Source organism: Stylophora pistillata, chromosome 3, assembly GCF_964205215.1.
Source record: "Stylophora pistillata chromosome 3, jaStyPist1.2, whole genome shotgun sequence".
Taxonomy (NCBI): domain Eukaryota; kingdom Metazoa; phylum Cnidaria; class Anthozoa; order Scleractinia; family Pocilloporidae; genus Stylophora; species Stylophora pistillata.
The window spans coordinates 34,081,627-34,108,979 of NC_142521.1; the positions used below are offsets into that span (position 1 = coordinate 34,081,627).

The 27,353-nt window shown below is 39.3% G+C and overlaps 3 protein-coding genes and 1 long non-coding RNA gene across 9 annotated transcripts; 2 read left to right on the top strand and 2 right to left on the bottom strand.

Annotated features, from left to right (window-relative positions):
• Positions 1-1,251: 1,251 nt before the first annotated feature.
• LOC111331682 (solute carrier family 15 member 4) lies at positions 1,252-13,738 on the bottom strand. 4 transcript variants are annotated; one of them, XM_088753298.1, is made up of 6 exons: positions 10,800-10,966; positions 10,155-10,194; positions 4,712-5,016; positions 3,782-4,449; positions 3,187-3,574; positions 1,252-1,937 (listed from the first exon to the last, which is right to left on the bottom strand). In XM_088753298.1, the coding sequence occupies exons 3-6, from the start codon at positions 4,995-4,997 to the stop codon at positions 1,609-1,611; spliced, it is 1,671 nt and encodes a 556-aa protein (XP_088609424.1). In that variant the 5' UTR covers positions 4,998-5,016; positions 10,155-10,194; positions 10,800-10,966; the 3' UTR covers positions 1,252-1,608. The 4 variants fall into 4 exon arrangements, with proteins under 4 accessions (XP_088609424.1, XP_022792575.1, XP_022792576.1 ...); XM_022936840.2 differs by lacking the exons at positions 10,155-10,194; positions 10,800-10,966 and adding an exon at positions 13,601-13,738 and having other exon boundaries at positions 4,712-5,018; XM_022936841.2 differs by lacking the exon at positions 10,155-10,194 and having other exon boundaries at positions 4,712-5,018.
• On the top strand, positions 11,003-17,807 carry LOC111331683 (solute carrier family 15 member 4-like). 2 transcript variants are annotated; one of them, XM_022936843.2, is made up of 5 exons: positions 11,003-11,156; positions 13,516-13,813; positions 15,102-15,769; positions 16,166-16,553; positions 17,075-17,807. In XM_022936843.2, exons 2-5 carry the CDS (start codon positions 13,528-13,530, stop codon positions 17,401-17,403), a joined length of 1,671 nt encoding a protein of 556 aa, XP_022792578.1. In that variant the 5' UTR covers positions 11,003-11,156; positions 13,516-13,527; the 3' UTR covers positions 17,404-17,807. The 2 variants fall into 2 exon arrangements, with proteins under 2 accessions (XP_022792578.1, XP_022792577.2); XM_022936842.2 differs by lacking the exon at positions 11,003-11,156 and adding an exon at positions 12,205-12,442.
• Positions 17,808-17,949: 142 nt separating this feature from the next.
• LOC111331687 (uncharacterized) lies at positions 17,950-18,962 on the bottom strand. Its single transcript, XR_002694947.2, has 2 exons — positions 18,825-18,962; positions 17,950-18,122 (listed from the first exon to the last, which is right to left on the bottom strand). It is a non-coding gene; the product is annotated as an uncharacterized LOC111331687 (long non-coding RNA).
• Positions 18,371-25,058, top strand: LOC111331685 (solute carrier family 15 member 4). 2 transcript variants are annotated; one of them, XM_088753300.1, is made up of 5 exons: positions 18,371-18,724; positions 19,623-19,878; positions 22,339-23,021; positions 23,385-23,775; positions 24,572-25,058. In XM_088753300.1, exons 2-5 carry the CDS (start codon positions 19,629-19,631, stop codon positions 24,907-24,909), a joined length of 1,662 nt encoding a protein of 553 aa, XP_088609426.1. In that variant the 5' UTR covers positions 18,371-18,724; positions 19,623-19,628; the 3' UTR covers positions 24,910-25,058. The 2 variants fall into 2 exon arrangements, with proteins under 2 accessions (XP_088609426.1, XP_022792580.1); XM_022936845.2 differs by lacking the exon at positions 18,371-18,724 and adding an exon at positions 18,972-19,130.
• Positions 25,059-27,353: the final 2,295 nt, after the last annotated feature.

Here is a 27,353-nt window from a genome sequence, read left to right on the forward strand (position 1 = left end):
TAGTCCTCTCGGATAAACCGTAGGCTTCGTTTCCTGCATCTTCTTAAAGGCCCATTTTCATCCGAGATCCTTTGCAGTCGTTTGTTTTTGTTTTGGAATCGCGCTATTGTTAAATGGCGAACTCTGATAGTCATTCACAAACTAGTAAAAAGAAAAACAAAGATTTGGTGAAGAACACAGTAAACAAATTTGCAGCTAAATATTTGAGACTGAAAAATCATAAACGATTCTTTATATTACCCTCCAGTGATGCAGCATATTTCGAAAATACTGGTACTGACATTTACAGGTCTATAAAAGCGCTTTTCAACGAGAAAATTAACAAACACTACCGAAATGGCATTACTTTACATACATTTCCTAGCTGCTGAGGGGCACACTAATGGCGGACACTGTAATTGGATATGCCTGTGACGTCACGTGAAAGTCACGAATAAAACTTGTACAAAGCTTTCTTGATGTTGAAGGGAATTTTTCGGCTTCAACACTAAATAAAATAGAAATAAATAACCAATATTGGCCAAAACGGATTTACTTTACGCATTTCAATTATGGAATAATGACTTGTACAAATGAGATCGCTTACATACATATCTCAGGATCTCAAGTAAAAATCAGTCAAATAATTATTCTCGCCTCGAAAAAATCTCCGCGGAGTCTCTAGTTCCATCGTAGGAACAATGCAATAACATTTCTGCAAAAGCACTGTCTGTAGTGTTACCGAAACCCATTGTTGTTTTCCTTGCCCTCCATAAATCATACACAGACTCTCGAAGTCGAATAACCTTTGCCGAGCCGGGCAGACTCGGCCTTCCTCTAGACCGCTTCTTCGGCAGCATCAACTTTTCAAACGACGTTTTTCACCGCCATACATGTAAGAATTAAAAACTATTTACTGATATGGATACTACGATAGTTTGTTGTTCGCACATGATTCAAGATGGAACTTTGAAAGCCCTAATTAGTAAGATGGAAGAAGATATCAAAGCGATTCCGCAACTTCGAGGAAAATAGCGTATTTTTCATATAGGAACAATGATCTGGGCGCGCAAGGCATCTCGGTTGAAAATGGGCCTTTAAAGCTGGTTAGAAGGGCCACGCTCTTCTCCTAAGGAACATGAACGTAGTACCCGGTGTTGTGGTCTGGCCTCACGGTTATCGTTTATAAAGGCCCCCATGTAAGCCAGCTTAAGCTGAACTGGGCTAGCCTGTCTAATGATCGAAAATAAATACAATACAAACAAGCATACATGCAGTTAAACTGCGTTCTTTATTAAAATAAAGCCTGACTAAGCTGAGAAATATTTTAAGACGAGTACATTTTGAATAAATATTTTAGTTGAATGTAATTATGCGATCCTGCCCTTGCAAGGATTTTCGTACCAGACGAGTAAAAAATGATGACGGAGGGGGATGAGGGGGGGAAACTGGTACCCTTGGGCCCCACCCTTATCTCAAATTGTACCTTAAACGAAAGTTGATTACTTTCAAATACACATAATACGTAATCAGCCATTCTGACTAGAGAAAAGCAATACAAGTCTGCCAATCCGGTTGACATTTTGCCATAAATTCGCATTGTAACTCTTTCACAAGTAAACGTGCAGATCAGCTTCGCACAGACTGAGTACTAACACTTAATTGAAGCACATCCTGTTCCTTCTCATACTCTTCGCCTTGCTCGGCCGATCCTTTGTATTTGTATGAAGACGCAATATAGAGGAACAGCAGAAAATTTAGCATCATCAGACCAGACAGCAGGAAGAAGTAGTACTCCATGTGACCTTGATTGGGATCCTTCTCAGGGTACCAATCATCGTTCACAACACCAACTAGAAGGTTTGCAAGGAAAGCCCCAAAGCCGGTGGCTGCGAGGAACACACCCATGATCACTCCTTTCAGGTACTCAGGAGCCTGTGAGTATGCAAACTCAAGTCCTTCAAAAAGAGTAAACAAGTTTAAAGGTTAACTGCGCATTTCAAAAGATTACAATTTATACCACAAGGTGAAGGTTGCAAATTCTGTAGAGGTTACTCCGAGGGGGGAGGGAGTAGAATGATTGATATCAAAATAATAACTTTTATGTTCGCGGGCAGAAACAAGCTTCGCGCGACCACAGCAATGGCCGCAAAATTTTAACAGGGTGCTTTTTTCGTACGATTGTTTGATTCCCACTTTTCATTGGTGCTATTCAGCGGGCTAGAAGCCAAATTCTCAGATTTACAGTGCTCGAAAAAGTGATAATAATAAGACTTAATAAGACTCAATGAACCCTGACGTAGCATGAAGAGCAAGTACCATATATTACAAAATGCTTCATATTTTCTAACGACTTCTACTCTACGAACAAATGTAGAGGGACGTAGTCAGGATTTTTCAAAGGGGGGTACTCACCAGATTGTCTCGTCAACTTCCATGCCGTGTTTAACTTGATAATATAGTCACGGGCACCTCTACTTCCCCCCTTGCTACACCCTTGAGTTATATGTTTGACTCCCTTCCTTTTTATCATTTTAGAGGTTTTCTTCATCTTTGATTATACAACACTGTCTATCACATTGCATTGACGTATATTTTTGGTGTTACATGTATATTCCTGGAAAACGCAGCGCCCCTGCTCCATCTAATGTAAACTCTGTCTGAAGGCTTGCTTGACAAGCCGAAATATAGTAAATATATGCAAATAATAGTAAATGTAGTAAATAATATTTTAAGGCATTCTGCTATAATTTGGTCTCTGCTTTAAGATTTTTGTTTCCTTCACTTCACCCATTTACTGCATTTATTACATCCATTTTGAAATCTTTAGTGATCCCTGTAATCCGGTTGTTTCTTATCGGTGCGATTTATTCGCGATTATTTCTTCCCACCATCACTTGTTCGAAATTGTTTCTTTTTTTCGGCCAATGAGGAAGCTTTACTAAAATGAAACAACCAATCAAATTGCAGGAAAATGAAAAACAACTTTTGCAACTTCCTAAAAACCAGGTCACTACTGGATCATCAAAACATTCGTACAGACTAAAAAATCATGTATCTGAGCGACTGAATTTTGCAATTTCAAAATAATAAAGTGATAATTACACTTTGTGTCTTGCAATTTTGTACTGAAATCATACTTGTGATTTCAAATCACGAGATTTGGTCAATTTAACAACTTAGCACAAGTTTTGTAAAATCTCATACCCGCAATAGTTGCCAGCACTTCACCAGTTCCAATCAACATGAATTGAGGTGATTGCCAGAAAACACTGAGACATGAGGCGTTGCGAGTTTCCCCTAAAACTTCCTGTTTGCAGATGTCACCAGCTAGCCATACTTCTCGTCGTTTTATTTCAACTAGACCAGCTGTAAGCATAGATACTGCTGATGACAGAAAGCCCGCACCAATGCGCCGTAAGGGGGTAAGCTTAATGCCAATGCGTTCTAAGTAGGGATAGGCAGCATGTTCTAGGAGAGGAGTCAGCACAAGAACGAAGACAACGGTAACAACCATTGACGACGTTGGTGGTATGGTAAAGTCTAGCAATTTTAGGTTCATGTATGCACCTTGAACAAGGCACGATGTGCTGATCTAAAAGAAGAAAGAAAAGACATGGATTAAACGCTTTAGTCGTGCAATCAGCTTCTAAGTTATTGTCCGTAGATAACAACGATCATATGAAAGGGTTAGAAAAACTCCAAAACGTTGGGCGTGGAACTCTTACCACCCTGAAAGATTTTTTTTCTATACTTATTCACTCTAGAAAAGTATTGGCTGATGCTACTCTAAAATCTTTACCTGGAAGTAAACGGTAAAGAAAAGGATGAAAGTAACGAACACCGGAAGAACTCTCAAGACTGCTTTAACATCTTCAACCTTTTCATGACTGAACTTTCCGCCAAACGTGCTCTTCGCTCCGTCCATCCAGCCCCCATTGTTCTGTTTCCGATTTTGAATAGCATTACCAGTTATTTTTGCAATTTCAGTCAGTTGACTACCAACCGGTGGCTTGACCAAGTACTTGTTACGACGGGCTAACAATGCAACCAGACCAAAGATAATTGAAACAGCATTGATGGCATAACCAGAGAAAATGTCTATTTGCTGAACTCCAACTACCACTGTTATCGCTAATAAGGATCCCGTGTTTATAAACCAATAATACCAGTTATAGAAGGTCTGAACAGCTCTTGGACCATCCTGATTCAGCTGATCTGCTCCAAATGCTGCTACATTGGCTTTGATTCCTCCCGCGCAAAGTGCTATCAACACAAGGGCAATGGCAAAATACACCAATCTCGCCGATGTATCAAATGCTGTGGTCAGCATATCATCAGTAATTGATACTGCAGCCAGAAGGATGACCCCAACCAAATACCACAAACAGCATCCGTAAATAGTGTTGAACTGACCCAAGTAGGTATCCGACAGCCAACCCCCAAGCAAAGGTGTAACGTAGCATGTCCCTATAAAAGTAAAACCAGTAAAAAAATCATAGTTCTATTTACTCAACACTCCGAGTTTTGAGTCTCAATGCCTCTCTCTTGCACTTTCTTGCAGACTGTAGTTGGGCTGCGTGCGTGTGTGCTTGGGAGTGTGTGTTAGAAATTTTTACATCAGCGAAGGCTTTTTTTCTGTCATCCTTTTATGTTTAGCTGTATCCCGTCGCACCGAGACCCATTTTAAAGCCGAGTACCTTTCATAACCTCAAGACAACATTTGACCTACCTTGGAACAAAAGAGTGATTAATGATGGCCAAGGTGACCCAAGCTTTAACACACTCTGGGAAAATAATACTAGATTCGCAGATGCCCCATAGAAGGTCAGGCGCTCACATAACTCAGTCATAAGAATACATATTGCATTCAGGATCCTTTGCCGACGACTTAAAGCTCCATACGACCGGGAAGCCGAAGAATTGGTACTTGTCTTCCCATAAGTTGAAGAGTCCTTGCCTTCTTTTTCCTTTGAAATTAACGGTGCGCGTTCACCGCCTTCTTCAATTGCTGACATTCTGCAGTGGTCTGAGAACCTCTGAGCAAAATAAAGCAAGGTAGTGAGAATAAACTGGTGTCCTGTGGATATATCGTCTAACAGGGAGACCAGGGCTTGAGCCCTCCAGACCAGGTGTCTATAAAATGAAGACCGAAGATTGGGGGTTGGAGTTGGAGGATTTCGGATGTGTCACGAGAAATTTACCCGTGATCCGCGGTCTCCCGTAAGGCTTTGTCGCATTCTTAAGACCCCCCGTAATTGGGAGTTCATTGGGAGTTTATTTGGATATTGATCTATACCCTGTTGACGACGACTGATCCCCCTCCTTCACTTTGTAGTTTGAGGTGGGCATTTCTACAGAGTGAAAAAACCATCCATTTTGTTTCTCCTACCATCGAACAAAGCGATTCAGCAAGCGCGAGCGTCTTCGTTTGTAGTTTGAAGAGGGCATTAAAAAAAAAAAACATAGATCCGATCGACTTGGTTTTTCTTACAGTCGAACAGAGCGTTTAAGCATGTTTTCATCTTTTCTTAAATGAAAATGGTTGAAAAATTTTCGGTCCTTTTCAGGCCTCCACCAGTCAAAATAGACCCATCTCTGGCCTCTCGCCAGATCGCTTTGCTCGAGGCCTCAAAATTTTCTTGCGGCAAAGACGCGCTTCTGCATACCGTAGCTCCAATAATGAGGGCTTTCCCGCAGGGCCTTATGTCAGATTAATTTTACTAGAAAATGTTTAGTAGCATTATGCTTTTGAGCATTACCCCTTAAAACATGCTTGACAAGCCCCTCGATCACCCCCCCCCCCGGCCCCTTTCATACCGTGCCATCAACCGCTAAACTTACCAAAAATGAACACAACATTTAAGGTTTACCCCCCAACTTCGCTGGTGTCGGCTTACGCGCGCCAGTTTCACTAAAATCCTAGCAGACTATATATCAGAAAAAAAGCTTAATAAATGCAGTTTAAGATAAAAATAACTTAACCGAGTTTTCCTTTTAGGAAGCACCAAGACCCGATGAGGTGGAAAGGACCGAGTGTACTAGGGTTCTTCGGGTATCGGATGCTGCAGCACTAGAAAAATGACTGCACAGTGTTATTCAAAGGGCATCGATCAACAAAATTTTGACAGGCTTTTTTCGATATTCTGATTGGTTTTCTTGATATCGGCTTCGGTTAGGGTTTGCCAGTTTTCACTGTCACACCATGTTTAAAACCATTCAACCAAGAAATCAAGTCAAGAGTCAAAGAGAAAAAATGAGATGAATATTCAAACAGTCTCACAGAGATTCAGAGCGATGTTTCGTACGGGAGATTTTCGAAGAAGTGTATCTGGCTTTGAATGGAGACAGGCGATGTGCGCACTCTGACTACGCTGCATCATGGTCGTGAAACAAAAAGTGAGTCATTCGCATCCTGAAACGTGCGAGTGAACTTCTTTGGTGACGGCGAGAAAGCGTGAATATACGTGGATTGTAATGGAGATTCGCTGTCTGTCATCGTCCCTTCGAAAGTTAAAAAGTTTGATGGGCCTGCGCGACTCCTGTTCCTTCTCCGTGACGAATTCGTTCTTAGGAGGCATCTAACGTTATTAAGAACAATTTGAATCTACCATCTGCCTAAGAAACTCGACACAAATGGCAACAGTTACACTCACAGCCGATCGCGGGATGAATAATATCAAAGTCAGAAAGAATATTCATAGACGCAAGTTATTTAACAGGGAATTGACCCTTGGTATGCAAATGCATATTAAAGAGACAGAGACCTTCCAATACACGAACTTTTTTCCACCAAGTGTAAATACGGGATTTGTAAAAGGAGATGCCCCACGCCTCTTAAGAACGAAATTGTCTCGCTCCACGTTTAGTAAAAACGTGCAGAGTTTCAAGATACAATTCGAGAACAGAGGAAACTTAGATGAAGGTTTTGAGAAACGTATCTCTAGAGTTATTTTTGCAGGAGAGAAAGTATACTTTAAAACAAAGAAAATAGCGCGCTCACAGAAGAAAATATTTTGCCTTTTGTAACACAATCTCATCCGGCTTTGCCAAACCTCAAGGGGTCTGCCAAGTCTGCGAGCCAGCGAGCCATGTGAGCCAGCGAGCCATGCGAACCAGCGAGCCATGCGAGCCACCGTGTCAGCTATGCGAGCCATTTTTGCGAGCATTTTTTTTCTTTGATTGGTCTAAGGTCTGGGAGGTCGTCGATCATTTTCGCGCCCGACTATCACTAAACTACTATCGTTATAAACCGTCCGCTCGCCATCTTGAAAGCAGAGATGATCCTGGGGACGAGTGTAAACGGTACAACCTCCCTCGCAGGGTACTCTCTCTTTCCCTGGAAAATTAAGTTTAAAATTAGCTACAAAAGTGCTTAAAATTGAAATATACCCAGAAGAAATCCTAGTCCTGCTTCGGTTGGCAGAACTATTGCTGGTGCGTCAAATATGAAAAATGCTGTGAACATCTGTACGTCGTGCCAAGTCTTGCGTCATAGTACTGGCCGTTCTGAGTTGGACGAATATTTTTCTTCGTTTCATATTTTTGTTATTTAGAGAGAATTTTATCAATTCAAATCGCTCAGGATTCGCAAAAAATAAAAATTCTTAACATTTTGACTGTGGCTCGCATGGCTCACTGGTTCGCAGATTTGCAACACTCAGCCTCAACTGACATGCAGATGAGGAAATGACACCTTAAGGTGGCTAGTACTAGTTTCCTCGCGCGGGGAACAGATAACTCTTGCGTCACGCGCGGGAGAAACGTGCGCAAGAAGCTCGAGATTAACAGACGAAAATTTAAAACAAAGATGGCGGCGCGAGGAATCTTTTCTGCTTACGTGAGAAGTTTACCTAAGAGCTTGTATTTGATGTGTTGAGCGGCCACTGTAAATGCAGGAGATAGAAACTAAGATAAAGAAGACGATTTTCGGAGAAGTAAAGGTTGCTTCATTTCGCATTTAAAAGAAATATTCAACCGATATGAAGTCTTGCGACGGTGAAAAAAGAACTCGAGTGAAGGATAATCTACCTGAAGGGGAAGAAGACTTTGAAACTTAAAGGAAAATGATATGATATAGCCAGAAGTCGTGTGTAGGATTTTTAAGATGAGCCCGGGAGGCTGTCTTTGACAGCTGTTTAATGATTTTCTTAGCAGTAAACGTCTGTAAACATTAGATCGTAGGCGTGCGCGCGAGCACACGCAGTTGTCAGCGGTAGCTATAACATACCATGAGCAAATGTCGATCTGATAGAATCCAGATTTAAAATGCGCGAGGACGCGCGTGGAAATTGCTCAACTCACGAAAGCTATTGCATGAAAACAAGTCTGGTGACCCCTTCTTTTTATTGTTCCAATATCATAACAACGTCGAAAGGAATCCTCAGAAAAAAAAAAAACTAGAAATTTCTACGGAAGGAAATTTGCGATGTCTGAAATCTGCCTTTTTTCTAGATTTTCTGAAACTTCGCTCTGTAGAATTTTTTAAAAATCTTTGTGCACTTTCCTTTTCAAGTGCCAAAAGCAATCACTGAAAAAAATCATGGGGTCACCGGGTTAGTTTTCGAATTATTTAAGCCACAAGCTAAAAAAGGCGTCTGAATAAGCCTATGAAACGTTGCCATGGAAACTGCTAGTGACGAAATGACACCTATTTTTGAATAACCAATGATTATATAATTCAACCCCGTAAAAGTGTTCAACTGGCCTTGGTCAGTCTTTCTGTTGTATTCTTTCAAAGTTACAAACCATCAAAAAGACGAAAACCGGTACGAGCCACCTTAAAACCGACCCTTATAATCGCATCCCAAAGGAAAGTCATCACGCGTTTGAGAGCGTTTAGTCAGGGCTGTTGAAGAAGGATTAAAGTGGCCCTACGAATCTTTCAAAGGCTTCAAACTACGACGTACAACGAATTTGGCATTTTCGAAAACCGGTCTCAAATTATATGCTAAAGAACAGCGACAAATACGTACAAAAAATACTTCTACACATTCAGAATATATCAAATTATATTTAACTATAGTGAAAGGAAAAATAAACGGCCTAACTTTTAAGTCAGTCAAAATCTGCTGATTTCTGCCGCTTTTACCGCCATATTGAAAGCGGACAAGTCACAATTTTAACCTACGTGACAGCATTCTCGGCCGCCATTTTAATCTTGTCACGCAAAAGCTTAGAAATTTAACCTTGCTTGACCACTAGACGGAAAACCATATCTAACTGAAAACTTGCAAATGCTTAGAAGTCTTCAGCTGTTTTAATAACTAACTAAACTAAAATCTCAAAAGGATTGATAATTCCTTTTATTCTTAAATTTTTATGACGTCACAAAGGCGAGGCCTATTGTGTAAGTGGACGCCACGGGACAAACATTTCAAATATTAAAATATTCCCCCGACACGCTTTCGTTCGTCTTTATTAGGGAAATTTGACGAAAATCGGTCAAAGTGGATGTATTCCTCCAAAAGATCAAATAGGAGATTTTGGCTTAAAAAGGCTCGTCAACAACTCGCGCCGCGCCAGACGATTATCTCGCTTCCTGAATCCGCAAACCAACAGGACTATGGGAACTCCTGGCGTCAATGACAATGAATCAAGGTTTCCCGGGAAAAGTAACGCATTGCATACACTTTTTCATCTACATCGCTCACTGGAGCGTTGAGAAGGACGACACAATAATGGGCAAAGTTGCCTAAGGCAAAAAAACAAAAAACAAAAACAAAAAAACCCACGGCCAGAAAACCGGAAAATGTGCTGAGAAGCAAGGAAACGAACCGAAAGACAGCTTTCAAAAATATGATTCCGGGCGATTTTTGTATCAAGGCTGGTACCTGCAGAAATAAATGGAAATCTAACTTATAGCTTGATGTATGATAAATTTTGGTTTGACGGCGACTTCTTTGTTCGAAATCTGGACGCCAGCGTGGAGTGGAGTACCGGCAACCCTAAACTGTATCAAATTCCCAAAGTGCAAGCAAGAAAAGGAATTTTTTAAGAAGTTTAATCGTTATGCCGGAATTATACTCGATGCTTTGGCTAGAGCATTATGCCAAAAATCATGCGGACATAATTTATCTGACCCTACGGCAAGCTACTTTGAAAATATTGCAGTCAAATACCGACGACTGACGACTGTGCGAGTAAAGCCTCACACCCAAATTTGAATCACTCACCTTAACAATTTTAACTCTTGGTCCAATGAACAAACATCGACTATCATAAGAAAATACAACCAAGAAAAATTCACAGTAAAATTTCCCTAAGCGTGAGGGTCCACATACCAGTATCATGTGAAATTCACATGATCTATTAATGAATTAGGTCAATCAGTGCAAATTATCAATGAGTACTCATACAATTAAACGCTCAAAATACTATCTTCTAGCGAATGTACAAGGCTGTAAGTAATATTTGTTCGTCGTAAATTTCGTTTGGCTCTTCTTTACGTAAGACCGTTTTTTTTTTTCCCTAATGGGAAGCGTGATCTCTTCGTCACGGGATCTTGATCTTGAAAACTGCTTAACCCCTTTCTTCGATCCAGAGAGAAATTTAACTCCGAATAAGGATTAATTATTCCACTATTATTTCATTCTAGTACGTTGGCTTCCAGTTTCGAATAATTCGTGCAGTTTTTTCATGCACTCAAAAATTCGTCGCTTTAGAAGTCAAAGTTTGGATCTTTTAGTGAGGCAAATGGTTGAGGCGGTTTTCCCTAATATTGGCATAATGGCGGAGAAAACAAATATAAAGGTACTGATCTCGTGACAAGAGGCGCGAGTTTCCCCTGCTTGCTTTGTTCCTAAATACAGTGTACTCACCGATCGAGTGGGCTGATCCTCTCTCAGTCCAAAGTCAAAGCTTTCCTCAACTTTCCGGAAACATCATAGATGTCACCTACCACATCATGTGCCTCACCACTAACGAATTTCCTCCTAGACCACGACCTTCTCAAATTATTTGTAGCATGATGTCAAAATTCGTGAACCTCACATGATGTGTTACCCTCTGTCCTTGAATTTTGTCGGTTTATTAATTTTGATGTTTACTTGATATTAGTCGGTTGTTGATGATCGAAGATATAAGTCCGGTTCGCTGTGTGTTAAGAGTTTGACTCCGAGTTGGGCCTTCTAGCGATTTTCTGTAAAACTTTCACTGATTGCACCCTTTATTTCTCGGTAAGTATTCAAAGTCTGTAAAGAGAGCAGTGTACTAAATTTCTAGCTTTCCTTTATCAATTGGTAAAATAATTTCGTGTTCAGCGGTTTCCGACCACGCGCATTTTGTTCAAATTTTTAACCATAAAAAAATGTTTGCACTCAAAAGATTTTATTGGCTCCGTCTCTTCTTTAGTTCCCTCAAAATATCAAACACTTTTGTTCAATCTTAGTAAGATGGGGCTTCAACCGTTTTCAACTGCACCGTCTAATTCGAGTTGGGTTTGAGTGTACGATAGCATCTTCTAATTCGAGTCGATTTCGAGACTCCAATTGCACCATCTTATTCGAGTTGATTTCAACCGCCTCACGATTAATAGCTCAATTGGTTAAGCGCCAGACTCCTGTACGGGAGAGTTCGAGTCCCGGCCGGACCAATACTCATGGTCTTAAAATGGATAGACTTTCTCGTCTTCACGGAGAAGGCCGAATAAAGTGAAGGTCCCGTCTCCTGGAGGGTTAGGGGTAGAAGATGTTAATTTTCCACGCACGAGATCACTGTGTGATGGATGTCCTCTCCTGTGGGGGGACTGGTAAATTTCCACATTTGCATTTAAACGAGCTATAGCTCATATGCGATATGTGATTAAATAGAATTACTTACTCACTTACTCCAATAGCACCTTCTGATTCGAGTTGAATTCGAGGTTTATCATTCGGGCTTTTAGGTTGATTTTCATGAAGCTCGTCAGGCTTAAAATATGGTCACGAAGCGTGTTTAAGTTTTTTTTTTTTTTCGCTCTTTGGTTTCAGTCGAATTTTCACATGAAAATGAAAGTTTATTACTCAAAATCTGAACAATGCTAAAGAAGAAGGCGAACCTTTGTAAGAGTGTGACAACACTGTCCACAACAAATTTAGCCGGCAGTGAAGCGCCGACCCGAGATTTCATTTTGCTAAAGCCCCCGTTCTTAACCGTTACCAAACTGGCAATGAAGTAGAATTTCGTTTTATCAGCTGAGTTAATTCTTCAAATTCAGCACCATTATGAGATTTTACAGCTGGTGTTTCGAGCGCTAGCCCTTCGTCAGAACGAATGTAGTGGTAGTCACGTTTTCTTGGGATATCACGCAACGCCTCTATACGGTCCCTCTTGCGGGAGCGAGAACGTTGCGTGACAACTCAAAAAAGCGGCTGTCAAGATGAAAAAAAAAAAAAAAAAAAAAAAAAACAGTCAACGCCGCGGCTGTCCAAAGATGGATCATTCCGCTTACTGTGACCAAGTGCATCCCAGGCGAAAATGGACGGTATTTCATTAGTTATTGGTTATCAAGTCCAGTTTTTTCCCCATCGATACACAGTTCTCGACTTAAGAAAGGGGAGCCACAAGACATAGTTACCTGTTGTTCTCAGTTCGAGTCTCTGAGATGGCGACAGAAAATGCACTTTCTTAAACGATGAGCATACAAAATATCATGACACAGGTCCAGAAAAATTTATCTATTCATAATTCTGATGGCTTGTATTCGAATCAAGAAGTCTTAAACTTTGATCAAAGTGAATCTAGACAGAATGAAGAGTCAATTATTTACACCTTATTGATTCTAGAGTTACACCTCGCTAATTCCTCAAAGACCTCCCAACCTTTAATCAACCTCTGGCATAAACGCCTCGGTGGCCGCTCTATATTTGTCAAAAGCATACTCTCTCTGGCATTTTAAGGCTGCTTTTTATGGCTGTTTACAACGCCAGTTAACCTTTCCAAAATTCAGTAGTAAAATTCAACTAGCTTACGTCTGGCATACCATTCCTACGGTGTTACTTTCTTGAATTTTGGTATAAGATCAACACATAATCGCCAAATTTGTAGTCGTTACTTTCTTGCTAATGGTCACTCAAGGAAGTTAAAGGGTAAATAAGAATAAGGAAGTTGTCCTTTAGGGATGAATTCTTGCATGAAAAACTAATTGCAGCGATGAAAAAAAAAAAAAAAAAAAAGAGTTTATATGAAAGCAAGCAAACCATAGAGTCTGTTCCTTTATTTACACTTCAAGACCTAAGGGTGACCAGCATCTAATTTCTCCTCACAATCTCACTTGCTGAATTAAACATGAAGGTCGTGAGAATATAGGAGAGGTCATCAACTACAAAAGCTTATGATTTTTCCACAAATTCTCCTTATCAGCACTATAAGAAATGTTAAGAGAACAGTATGGAGAGTACAGATACTGATGTTAAGGTTTAAAATGGTTAAGACTCTCAGGCACCAATCAAGTTGATGTAAAAAGAAGCAAAGGAAGGTGGGTCACGAGTGCCATTTGAATGTGGCACTTCAGTATATTCTCATTGCCTTTTTCCTTTTTTTTTTGTTTTTGCCTAGAAATCCTGCAGTATGTCAGCAGCTATGAAAGGAAATGAAACTTCTCCATTAATTCCAAAGAAACTAGTCACCCAACCTTACTCACCTGGTGGGGAGACAAGCACTGGTACCAATTCCTCTGATCTTAGTAGTGCCTTGAGTAGACAACAAAGGATGTTGAATGCATTGTGTATTCTTGTAACAGAGTTATGTGAGCGCCTGACTTTCTATGGAGCATCTGCCAATCTAGTATTATTTTGCAGCAATGTGTTAAAGCTTGGGTCTACTTGGCCATCAACAATCACTCTTTTGTTCCAAGGTTTGTTCGTAGTGTTATCCCAAAATTCCCATTTGTACTTATAATGAAATCTAAAAGTGGGAGTCTTTTATGTACCAAGATCTGTGCCCAAGTACCTCTTTAATTCTGTGATCTCAAAGTCAGGATTTACAGATTACCTTTTGCATTAGAAGATGGGTTCCATGATCCTGGGAGAAAAAAAACTACATTTTAAATTATCGTTTTAATTACAGCTGTTTTGAGAAAGGTTGTTGGAAAAAAGTGTAAAAGCACACACAACAACCCCAAAGAGTAATGTGGGTACCGGTAGTTTTCAGGTCACAGTTCCTTGACCTCACTGGATTGCAGGGAAATCTGAGAAGGCATCATCACTTTTGGGATGAGACCTAGCAGGGTTGATGAATTTATTTAATACATTTGCTTTACTTTTTAAAATTCATTGATTACTGGATACCTAGATTACCTTTGGAGATGGCAAATTTTCGAAATCAGTGATCCAAAGTGTGGAAATCCTTTTTTTTTTTTGTTCCCCTAGATTGTTTTAGGGCTCTCCTTAGCTAGTTATACAGGACTCTTAGTGCCCTTTGTGGCATCATATTTGTTGGAAAGACCTGCCTCAAGTTGACAATTGCAGTCATTAAGAGCCTCTGGCCACAAATATCAAGAATCCGCCAACAGTTGCAAAATTTTGTCATTCATTTTATTTTTCCTAAAGGACCCTTTTGATGAACCTTTTACAAAAATTATATCAAAAAGTCCTATCACATTTTTCTTTCTCCAAAAAAGCGAACAGTTCAAAATATGCTTATCTTGCTATTCTTGATATTTATGGATCTATGGGAGTTACAGCCATGTAAACCTCTGCATTGTATTGCTTACATGTGTCAGGTACATGGTTCACAACATTCACATATTCAGTTATGCCATGTGACATACAAGTTTACCAAACTAGAATTTTTAAGCATCCAACAGCTTTCAGTCTGAGAACTAAGACACCCACTGAAATGTGACAATGCAAATGTGATGATATGAAGCACAGCATCAACCCTTTAAAACCTGAGTGATACGCATCCAATTTCTCCCAACGGTATCACCTTTGAATCAAATGTTTACGTTATGAGAATAAAGCAAATGATCACAAGGTCAAGATTCTCTTGATTATTAAACGTATTCTCCTTGCAAGTGCCATTATGATACAAAATGTTTAAACAACAGTATGGAGAGTTTGCAAACTGATGCAAGAGTAGTGTGAAGGATTGTCTGTGAGCAGAGCTCTTTACCTGAATTGTGGTTTTCATTGTTTTCATAGGAACATGTTTTCTCACTCCTTTACTTGGTGGGTGGTTAGCTGACTCTTACCTTGGTCGGTTTAACACCATATATGGAAGCTCTTTGTTGTATTTTGTTGGAACTTTGCTTTTGGCTGTAGTATCAATTACTAATGATACACTGAAGACAGTATTTGCTACCTCGGCGAGAGTGGTGTACTTTATCATTGCCCTTGTGTTGATAGCATTTGGTGCAGGAGGAATCAAAGCCAACGTGTCACCCTTTGGAGCAGATCAGGTGAAACAGGATGGTCCACGAACTGTTCAGAGCTTTTTCAACTATTTTTATTGGTTCATTAACATTGGAGCTCTCCTAGCTTATACTGTGGTGGTTGGGGTCCAACAGTCAGACATTTTCTCTGGTTACGCCATTGCAGTGGGTGCGATGTTCGTTGTAATCATTGTATTTATCACCCGTCGTAATAAGTACTTGGTCAGGTCACCAGGTGGTAGTCAACTGACTGAAACTGCAAAAATAATCCACAATGCCATTAAAAACCGTAAACAGAACACTGGCGGTTGGATGGATGGAGCAAAGATCAGATTTGGAGGAAAGTTTGATGATGCTCAGGTTGAAGATGTCAAGGCTGTGTTGAGGCTAATTCCAGTGTTCATTACTTTCATCTTTTTTTTTGCAGTTTACTCTCAGGTGAGGCTTTGCCACTATGAAATCATAGCAATTATAGATGAAGGAATGTTTTGGGATATTATAAAATTTAGAAAAAATTAAAAAGGAAGGAAAATTCCATGCTACATCATCATGATGATGCTACATTGTTATTTTTTTTCAATAAACATCATCAGATTTAACATGGCACTGTTAGAATAAAATTTCTTCCCTGAGTGTAAATTAATCTGCTAATCTGAGAATCTTGCATGTTACTTAAAATAATTCTGATTCACTTTAGGCAGCTAGTGATCAGATCACAAGCTTTAAAACAAAGAAGAGATCAAAAACCAAAATGAAACTTGTCAAAAGTAATTATTGAAAAAATTTAATTAAGGCATTTTCAAGCTTTGAACTTTTCTTTCCCCTTTCTTTCAGATGAACACATCATTTCTCATTCAAGGTACATTCATGAAGCTAAATTTTGAAGGCTTTTCCGTACCAGCAGCCTCTTTAGCACTGTTTGACATAGTTATTATTCTGGTGCTTGCTCCTCTCATGGATCATGTAATTTACCCTCTTACTGAGCGCAGTGGGATCAAGTTGACATTCTTACGACGCATTGGTGTGGGTTACATGTTAATGGTAGCAAGTATGCTTATAGCTGGGCTGACTGAAATAAAACGACGGACAGTATGGCAAAATGGGGACATTTGCGTACAGACAGTTTTTGGTGAAAGTCACAGTGCCTCGTGTTTCAGTATTTTCTGGCAAACACCACAGTTCCTATTGATTGGATCTGCTGAAGTGTTAGCAGTTATCACTGGTAAGTGAATTTTACCTATGTTTTTAAACAGTTGTCAATTAAGTGTCAAAAGTAATCTGAAATTGCTTTCAATTGGTTTTACATAATTTAGCTCTGGATGATTCGTCCACAAATCTTTTGCTATCCTCTCAACCAATCAGATACAAGACTGAAAATAATCATGACTTGGTTATTCTCATTTTCCTCACTTCAAGTGGTTTGCTTGTTTTTACATTGAGTTCTCATTGGCCAACTTTGCCATGATTGCACAGTCACTAGGATTACTTTAACTTTGCTTTTTTGACACTGCGGCCAAGCCTTTGAAAATAACAACCTAGCCCCTTTTTTTTTCATGGAGAACTAATTATTTTATGCCTGGAAAGGAGTAAGCTGTGCGTACTCATAGTCAAATATTTTCCTTTTGCCCATGGTCACCTGTGTCTTGCATCTCCTCCCACTCTACGTAAGAAATTACCATGTTTTTTCCATGAGGGTGAATTTGTAGAAATCGACGATGAATTTTTTTTTTTTTGTCTTTCCAGGTCTGGAGTTTGCATACTCACAGGCTCCTGAATACCTCAAAGGAGTGATTATGGCCTTATTTCTAGCAGCCTCTGGCTTAGGAAGCTATGTTGCAAACCTTCTAGTTGCTGTTGTCAACGAAGATTGGTATCCTGCAAAAGATCCCAATCAAGGTCACATGGAGTACTTCTCCTTCATGATGGCTGGTTTGATGACACTTAATTTCCTGTTGTTTCTGTGCATTGCATCCTCGTATAAATACAAGGAATCATCCCCAGAAAGTGAAGATACTGAAGATGACCAAGACACCCATGAACTAACTGTTAGTGTTTCATCTGTGCATGGCTGAGTGATGTGTCCATTTGCTACTGAATGTGCAAAAACTTTTGTGAACACCTGCCAAATTCAATGTTGATGATCCTAGATGCATGGGCCTAGATACAGCCAGCTATAAACCAATCAAAGTGTCAAGGAGTTGCAATACAAAGGAAGAAAAAAACTGCAAAATCAATCAACTCTTTGGCATGTTTTCATCATTCTTAAATACTATAATTTATATTATGATTGAGTTTCTGGGCAGTTTTACTCATTTAGCTTGCAGGATGCAAAAGGTTGACTCATCTGAATTCACAAATAATTTTGATTTTGTGTTTGCCTGTCTTGGAAATTAGAGAATTTAAGTTATCCTCTCAATTCATGTTATCTGCCACCTAGTTTTTAATGTTATTTATTAAAAGTTAATTAGAAGATTTATGCGACAAGCACTCTTGAATTAGATAAGGATATACCATAGACAGAGGAGTGTAGGACTGGAAGCTTTGCTGTTACCTAAATCTCCCCTACCTCCTCAAGAAAATGGAACACTAGCAATAACCAAACAGAAATGAAAATAAACTTCACCTCAGTAGATCATTTTAATCCATGCATTTCCTTCCTTGCCTCACAAATCACTTAACAATTGTTATCAATTTAGGAAAGGGATCATGATTGGAATATTTCCACACCAGAACTGATGAGATTGATCTTTTGGATGTGAGAAACATGAATTCCACAGGTAAAGGAAATGTCCTGTGAGAAATGAGCAAAGAAAAAGACAGAATTACTCCTCAGAATACTTATACAATATCAAACAGCCAAGTGATGAGAATAATGAAAGAGAAATATTTGATGCCAAGATTCCAAGAATTGTATGGCACACAGTACGGAGAATGAAAACTACTCTTCTCCACTTTCCCTCCCCTCCCGTCCGCCACCTGTGTCCCCCCCCCCCCCACCTCACTTTCCCCAGACTTTGAGCGTCAGTTTTCAATTATTTTCTTTGCGACCTATTTGACAAAGTGACAGTGGTTTAGAGTGGTCTGTACTCTCATCGACAACGATATTCGTCATCACAGTGCATGGTCAAAAATGTTGGGGACTCACGAGGCGCAGGTGAGTGCATGAGTCCGCAACAAATATTTTGTGACCACTGTGATGACGGATATCGTTGTCGATAAGAATACAGAACAACAATCTTTAGCCACTGTCGGTTTGTTAATTTTACCACACTATGTATGGACGTCACATAAAACGATTCTTTCACTGTACACGAAGGACACGTTAACGCGAGCAGCGTTGTTTGAACTCGTATCTACAACGGCAAATTGCCCTTGGCATCACCGCCACTTGTGGTAAGATATCCCTTTTTATCAACTTTCAGATCGTTACGAACCAAACGATTCTTCGTTTTGCCCGCTGATTCAATAAAACTGTTCGTTTAGAAATTATTACCTCCGAAAATTTCCCTATTTCCTGCTTGTCAAGGTTTACCGACAATGTATAAAAGGATCCTACTGCGAGGATCGTGCATCATACGTAGGAGGGAGAGTGGGAGCTAAAGGAGTTCAAAAGATATCTCGTGACACACCTCGTGACATATAAACTGACGGTCCACAGACGGTCTCGTCACGCAATCTACCTTTACTTGCTATTTTAATCGCAAACTGTAACATTTATTTCGACACTATTCGAATTGTACCCTTGCATAATACGATTCACTTTCGTCTAAGATCAAACATCTATTATGTAGCGGCAAAGGTAAGCTCAAGCCTTAAATTTACCGTAAACGTGACAATTTCCCTTCCGGAGGAAACAGGGCATACTTTACTGTGAGTTATGTCTCCTGGTAGCTGCTAAAATAATACAATCGCGAGTATATTTCCAATTCATTTAGATTTCTCTCGAGAAGATTAATTAATAGCACTCTCATGTTATCCTAGCAATAGAAAATAGTAAAAAAACTGTTTTTTCTCAAAGTTACATGTTGATGTGATATCGATAAGCTTTGTGCGCGTGAACATGTTGGGAGAGCCTGACGAGGGAAATGTGCGAATCACTTGGATCCAGCTCATGATGTACAAATGAATTTTATGTTCTCCCTAATTCCGTGTGGGTTAAAGTGCTCTCTATTGCTTAAATAATTCATTCATAGGCCAGTCACCATTCTATGCTTTAATGAGAGAAGCTTTTGCAATGATCTGATTTAATTTATACATTCTTACTATATTAAAATCAACTTCTTTTTACAAGCCAACCATGGGAAATGAGGAAGATCCAGAGCTGGAACCAATCCTTGGTGAAGCCAGCAAAAGTAATGCAGTAGTGGACCCTCAACTTGAGCGCATTGGCAGAAGAACCAGGATCTTGTTGGTGGTGTGCATTTTATTTACGGAGCTATGTGAACGTCTCACATTTTATGGTATTGTGGCAAACCTTGTGCTGTACTGCAGAGACTACTTGAAGCTTGAAGCTCCATTGCCTAGCAGTGTCAGTCTTGCATTTCAAGGTAGATTAGTTTAATTTAATTTTTTTTTCCTAGAAACTATTTTTTTACAATTGTTAGTAATGATCTTGATTAAATAATGCCTTACTAAATTGACATTGAGGTTGACCAATGAGATGTAAGGTTTATTTTAAAGAAGAGCTTTTTCCTGGTAAAAAGCCAGCCCTTAGCTCTTGGGAGAAAAATATAGACAGTAAATTAGAATCCTGAAGAAAGCATGTATGGGTCCTGGTAGAAACATGCAAACAATAAAGACAGTCAGGATTATACAGAAAGAGGTAGGTTTTCTTGCTTGATAATTTAGTGTTATAATTGTCAATTGGCCACTGTAGAGAGTAAGTAAAGCTAACATTTTTAGGGCTCAACACTAATGGTAGCCAACTAACCACAAACTAGTAGAAATTCAGGTTTGGCTGGTGGTTTTTGATTTCCACAAGCCAGTTTGGCTAGTACACAAACTGAAATTGTTGTAACATCTAAGATGTCACTAGCCACTTGGCTAGTAAGTTGAAAAGTTATTGTTGAGCCCTGGTTTTAATAGACTACAACCAGTCTCTCCTTTTTGGGAAAGTTTGTCACTCATGGAAAAGAAAAATATCAATGAAAGAAAAGATGATGTTAGCATGCCGTGGGAAACTTTTGAAGTGATACCAATGCACCACAGGAACTCCACGAGTGAGGTGCTTGGAAATTAGGTGAGAAACGGTAGTGCATCTGTGTCACTTCAAGAGTTCCTTGTGGTGCACTAACGACAATTTTTTTTCACTAATGTTTTTCTTTTGACTCGCCCCACTGACTTTACTGAAAAGGAGGGACTGCTTAGTCTTACCTCCATTTCATTCACTCTGAAAAAAAACTCTACAAACTCTCTGCAGTGATCAATTTACAATATCAACTCCGTTGATAACACAAAATTACCCCTCACTGTACCATGGCAACACAGTTTATTTAGAAATTCATCCTCTTCTTTTTTTTCCTTGAGTTCCTCTCATCTTTTGGAATCAGTCACCAAAGCCTCTTTTTTTTTATGTACAAGTTTTTATGTTACACACTTCTTGATTTTAGAACTCTGATTTAATTACCATAGTTTGAAGTCCATTTTCTTTTTGTGTGCAAATTAGCTTAGTATCCCTATGCCTAGGGAATCATATGCAAATAAAGGTGTGGATGAATTTCTTATTTCATGCATGTTTAATGATTACCTGATACTTTTGAGAAATGTTAGTGAGTATTATTGTAAACAAACATGTTGTGATTGCTGGCTGTTGGCATTTCCATTCTTTTTTTTGCTTTTCTGTCAACCTCACTAACAAATAGCCATCAATCCATAACCAAATGGTCTCCAAACATTGCATGCATGGTTCTTATAATATCTTTATTTACCACAAAATTTACCACAAAATACAAATAATATTTTACCACAAAATGCAAATAACGATAAAAAACAAGACAGTTTCACAAAAACAAATAAAAGTGGCAAGGAAGCCCAAAGAGAAATCATGGGGCTCATAGATATTGGGCTCCCTCAGAGCAAAAAATTAAAAAAAAAATAAATAAATGAATAAATAATGCTAACAGGCCCTAGCTGTTTGAAAGGTTGATTAATGCCATCCACAGGATAAATCTCTATGCCTTGGATTGCTCAGTACTAGTGCTTGAGTTAATGATTGTCTGCTGTATAGGAATTTATAGCTCAGATAGCATTTTCTGCCCTGGGGCCACTGATCTTCTCATGTTAATTGCTCATTTAGCATAAGTGGAGGCCGGCCTGTTAAATTGACAATGTGTTTAAGTTGCAAGCTTAGGAGAAGTCACTCAGTGATCCCTTGTACGTGGAAGTATCTAAAAGTGTATAACCTGTCATGAATCCCCCTCCCCTAGGTGATTAACCTCTAACTTCTCTCCAACATATCAATTCATCATACTGCCAAACAGGTGTTGAATAAAAAAGACACAAAACAAACATAAGATCAACTAATAGAAAGTTTTGCACAATAACTGACATCAGATTCTCTTAAGTTATCAATAATCGAAGGAACAGCAGCTCTAGGGGAAAGTTCTGGATAAAATATCTTGGGTTAAAGAGTTACCACTATTGCTCAGTGTTTACTGTTTAAGAAATGATGAATTTGTGAACAATATTTTCTTTATTGATGAAGCTGTTTTACTAAAGTCAAGTCAGGGCAAGCTGTGTCTCATTTTCCCACTCATTTCCTTGGATCACGTGGGAGGGGCAAGCACCCAACATGGAGCGTTTTAAGTTAATCCCAGTACTTTTGTGCCCATTCATTAAGTGTTATTCGTGTAAAAGCAGCACTGAACGGGCAAAACGAGATCAATTGTTTGAATTTTTTATAGACATTGAAGAGATACCAGAGTCAGGCGTAATCTTACATTAACTCAAGAACATAATTAGTTCTGAGAATTCCCTTGAAATCTAACTCAGTTATATTTTTCTTTAAGGCACCTCATTTTTTTCGCCTGTGATCGGTGGCTGGGTTGCGGATACTTTTCTAGGGCGTTATAACACTATATATGGAAGCTCTTTGCTTTATGTGGTCGGTGCCATCGTTCTGGGTGCTGCGACATTTGACTACGGTACCATATTTGGACTGAGCACCGGAAGTAAAGAGGCATTCTTAGGAATTGCGTTACTTCTTATTTCCGTCGGAACTGGTGGAATCAAAGCCAATGTATCCCCCCTAGGGGCAGATCAGATCGAAAATGAAGGGCCCATAGTTATCCAGCGCTTCTTTGACTGGTTTTACTGGTTTATTCAGTTAGGATCTTTCTTAGCTTACACCGCAGTCGTTTCGGTGCAGCAAGAGGTGTCGTTCTTCTATGGTTATGTCATAACCGCTCTGTCAATGTTCTTAGCAGTCATTTTATTCGTAAGTGGTAGAAAATACTACATTACTCATCCGCATAAAGGAAGCTACCTATCTGAAACCTTGAAAATAATATGGGATGGGTTAAAGAAGATTCGTTGCAAGAGAAGCGCGCGAGTTGGGTCCCACTGGCTGGACCGGGCTAAGGAGAGTTTGGGAGGAATTTACAAGGATCAGCGAGTCGAAGATGTCAAGTCAGTGTTGAGAATAGTTCCAATATTCATGACATTTATTCTGTACTGGACGATTTATGGGCAGGTAAGCGATTAGAGATGGAGACAAACTGAAGGGTCCTATTCAAGTTATTTCATTGATAGCCGTTAAACATTCTTTGCAGGTTGACTCGGATACCGTCTTTTGAAAATGTTATTGTGTAATTTGGGCGGTTCGAATGCGCTTTATATACTATGGGTGATATATAGTGGTAATTTTCAGGCCGCCATACCCGTCTTACCAACAACAACAGCAACAGCAACAACGACACCCAACGACGATAGGGCATTGCCAATGCCACACCTACAAACGGAACTTTTCCTACCCTTAAAATAGCCTCGGCTATCTTGCCGGTACTTTTTGAAAGGAGTTTAGGTAACGTCTACAACCTCTTGCTTTTCCTCTTAGGGCCAAACAAGCTACCTCCTTCAAGGTTCGTTCATGAAACTCAAGCTGTCCCAGCACTTTACGATGCCGGCGGCCTCTCTGTACCTCTTCGAGATCACCATGCTATTAATCCTCATACCCATTGTAGATCGCATTATCTACCCATCCCTCCGTTACTTCGGCATCGACTTCACCCCCCTGAAGAAAATGGGTGTTGGAATGCTGTTTGCCATGGGGTCTGTTTTCATGGCGGGGTTAATGGAGATCGAAAGGAAAAAATACATCGACACACATGGTTATTTTGAACAGCATCCATTCGACACTCCAGTTAATGCCTCCCAAATGAATATCTTTTATCAAGTCCCTCAGTACGTGCTCCAGGGAACTGGAGAAGTGTTGACCTCGATTCCAGGTAAGCTGTTGGACTGAGCGAAAGGATGTCTAGTGTGCAACCTCGTTCCCAGGGCGCTTTTTCCGTCCTTCATTTTGGTCTGGATATTGTTCCAAATAACCTTATAGCAAAGGAGTTGTGATTCTTGTCATAGAGGAATGATATTTCTTATCACTGAATTTTGATAATCCTCAAAGCTTTAACGTGTTAGGAGGTTTTAGTTTCGTTCTCGAGTGTTTTAATGCGTTATCTGAAGATGAACTGAAACGAGTAGACCAGCGGCACTTTCCCAACATTGACGTGCATCTCGTTAATAATTGACTCACCTTTAGCACTATTAATGTAAACAGTTCTGTGACAATATATCCTTTGCAGTGTGCGATCACGTGGTGTGAATTGTGCTGTTTCCGAGGGTGGGCGAGGGGCGGGGGGGGGCAACATTTTTTTTTTTGTTCTTGTAGGGTTCCCTTGGATAACAGTTACGTGACGGAAGGGGTTGTTTGAAACGTCCATGACTATAAACTTGAGTCACGCCTTATACGGGTTTTAGAGGGGAAAGCGCAGTCATTACTTTTGCTTCGGTGAATAGTCAGCGGAAAGTTAATCAGCAATTTACAACATTGAAACGTCAACATCATGCTTTCCGAGAAGAAAAAGCAGCACAACTTAAGAAAATCGCAGATCTGGGAATTATGACTTGAAAATCATTCATCTTCAAATACATTATTGTATGGAATAGGGCGAGTGTAAACCTGCCATACTAAACCATACTAATTTCTTGGAAGAATGATCTTTTTGCCTTTTTTCCCCATTCTAGGTCTGGCGTTTGCTTACTCCCAGTCCCCTCTCTATCTTCGCGGAGTGATCATGGGTTTAAATCTGGCCACTATTGGAATAGGCTTCTATGTGGCTGGGGCTCTGGCAGCGATAGCAAAAAGGGCCAGTGACGGTTCTTGGTACCCGCAGGACTTGAACGCGGGAAAACTAGAAAACTACTTCTTTTTCCTCGCTGGCGTGATGTTTGTAAACTTCCTGCTCTTTGTTTTCCTCGCCAGAAAATACAAATATATTGAGTCTCCACTTACTGTCACAGATCAAAAGGATCAGGGGCAATCACTGATTAATACCTCGACATCTAATTTAGAAAAGGTCTAAGATACTGTTGGCAAGAGTTGTCCAACCCGCGTTTTATTCTTGTCTTTCTTTCTTTTTATTTGCATTTTAAAACAGTTTCTTGGAGAGCTGCTCTTTTCATGCAATTATTAAAGAAATACACGAGGAAAGTGCAAAATCCTCCAACTGTATACACTTTGTCTTCAAGCCACTTTCTAAATGTAATTTGCTAAACGAGCTTTTAATTATTAGTCTCTTAATCAGTAAATTTTACCACTGTTGTTTTCGAGCTGACCGAAAGACAGCAAAACAACAGAGGATTTTTTTTTTAAGAGATCTTAATTGACTGACTTGGAATGGGTGGATAGATATTATTGACCACTACCCTAGCCTCTTTCTCCTGACTTTTCATTGGCTGTCAATATGTCCAATAGCAAGCAGCCTCTAATCAAATAAGGTAAAGTCAAGAATTTTTATTGGCTAACATAATTAAGTATATGATCGGTTTAAAACGACTCACGGCATATTTTTGTCTCAGCCAATTTTTTTCCTGATTCAGCAGGTACTCTTTATTGAGAAAGAATTGTTCAGAACTGTACTAGTACCTATCTGAATCATCTAACTAAGCGACTTGAAAAAAGAAGTTAAAATGTTATTAAATAGAATAAATATATTTTTAAATGACATTAAAAATTAATATTACAATGTGAGAAGAAAAATAATAGATACTTTTTCTGTGGTGGAGGAAAATGGTAAATATTTTATTCTACGATAGATGAAATATTTATAAAAATGGATATGATGTTAGATTTTTTAAATACAAAGTTAGTTTGTCAAGAAATTGACTGTCTTTACTAAACACTCGACAGAAAATGGGAGAACAAGGAACATCTAGTTGCCTTTTGATCCTTAACAGTGATAAGCGTCTAAATTCTCCTTACAGTATCACCCCTGAATCAAAGCTTAAAGTTATGAGAATAAGGGAAATGATCACTGACTAAGGAAGCTTTTGATTATATACAAATTCTCCTCGTAAGCACTTTAGGACGCGTATAGAGAACGGTATTAAGGACTCACAAACAGATGTTAGGCTGTAAAGGGTTCAAATGTAGCCAAGTACATTACTTTGAAACTTTCACCCACTGCGGCATTTTTTAACCTTTTATGTGGAGGAAGGGGGGGACGGTGGGGATGGTGGAGTGGGGGACAAAACTTTATCAAAAGTCGTCTCACAGTAAGCAACCACTTGAGTTTCCACAAAAGTTGCGCTCGGGAAGCAAACAGAAACACCTCATTACATTGCTATATCCCCCTATGAAGGCAGTCATGTCCTTAAAGAGATTTATATCTAAGTACTTGAGTTGCATAGAGCTGCGTACAGTTTATGCGCATGATTATGCGCATAGTTATCCCACAATGAAGTGGTTGTGAACACCTCACTCAGAGATGATTACTAATGATATGCGGAATTTTAAAGCGTTACTAAATCAGAATCCTTTCTTTGAAAAGACCCTCCGTTCACTGCTATGATTCCTCTTTTCCAAAATTTTTTGCACGTCTTTTTTAATTTTTTTTTTTATTTAGGGAAGGTGGGGATAAACAACACATGAACCAAGGTAGAAAGTTTGTTTTTTCTCTTACAGTGAGAATATTTAGCAAAATTGGTTGTTTACAGGGGACCCTAAAAAAACCGTTGAAGATAATACTTCTCTGTTATCATCTGGCTATGGATAAAAAAGAACTTCATGAACTTATTTCAGTCAAGTATAAAATAGCTAGGTTACACATTAATTTTGCTTTCATTGTTTTCCTTCATTGTCTCATTGGTATTTATAACCACGATTCCAATTTGCATACGTAAACTGCAGATACAAGTCGCACCACAGAGTTTCGAACAGACTGTCCTCGAACCATCTTAAAATACTGACCTAATTACTTAATTAAAATAGATATTCCTACACCAAAAAAATTGCAAAAGATTTTCCTTGGTGTAAGGAGATCGAAGAAAAGGAGGCTTTAAAGGAAACATTTATCATCAATTTGGAATTTGATGTTTCGTTTAGCAACAGTCAGCAGTTTAGTAAAAATTGCCGTGAGAGGTCCAAACCTTATCTGAGTACTGATAGAGTTCGCCTCTAATCGTCTAAAATTATTTATTGTGTTTATTTCTCAATGCAAACGTCTTCTATCAAGCTCAAAACAGCTCCAATCTGGCCGTTTGTTAAAACGAGGCATTAACTTGTGACAATCACTGCTTGACAACAAGGTCAACAAACTATCTAAGTAAAATTTCCTTTCTTGGATTCCTTAGGTTTGTCGGTTTGTTCAATTTCAAAAGAAACACTTATTAGAAGCTCAAAGTGATAGAAGAAAACATTGATTAAAGCAACAATTGAACAACAACAACAACAAAAAACATGTATAATGGATATACCAGTAGCCAGAGCAGGTCATGTCAACAATATAATTTGTAGATGGCTCGCAGT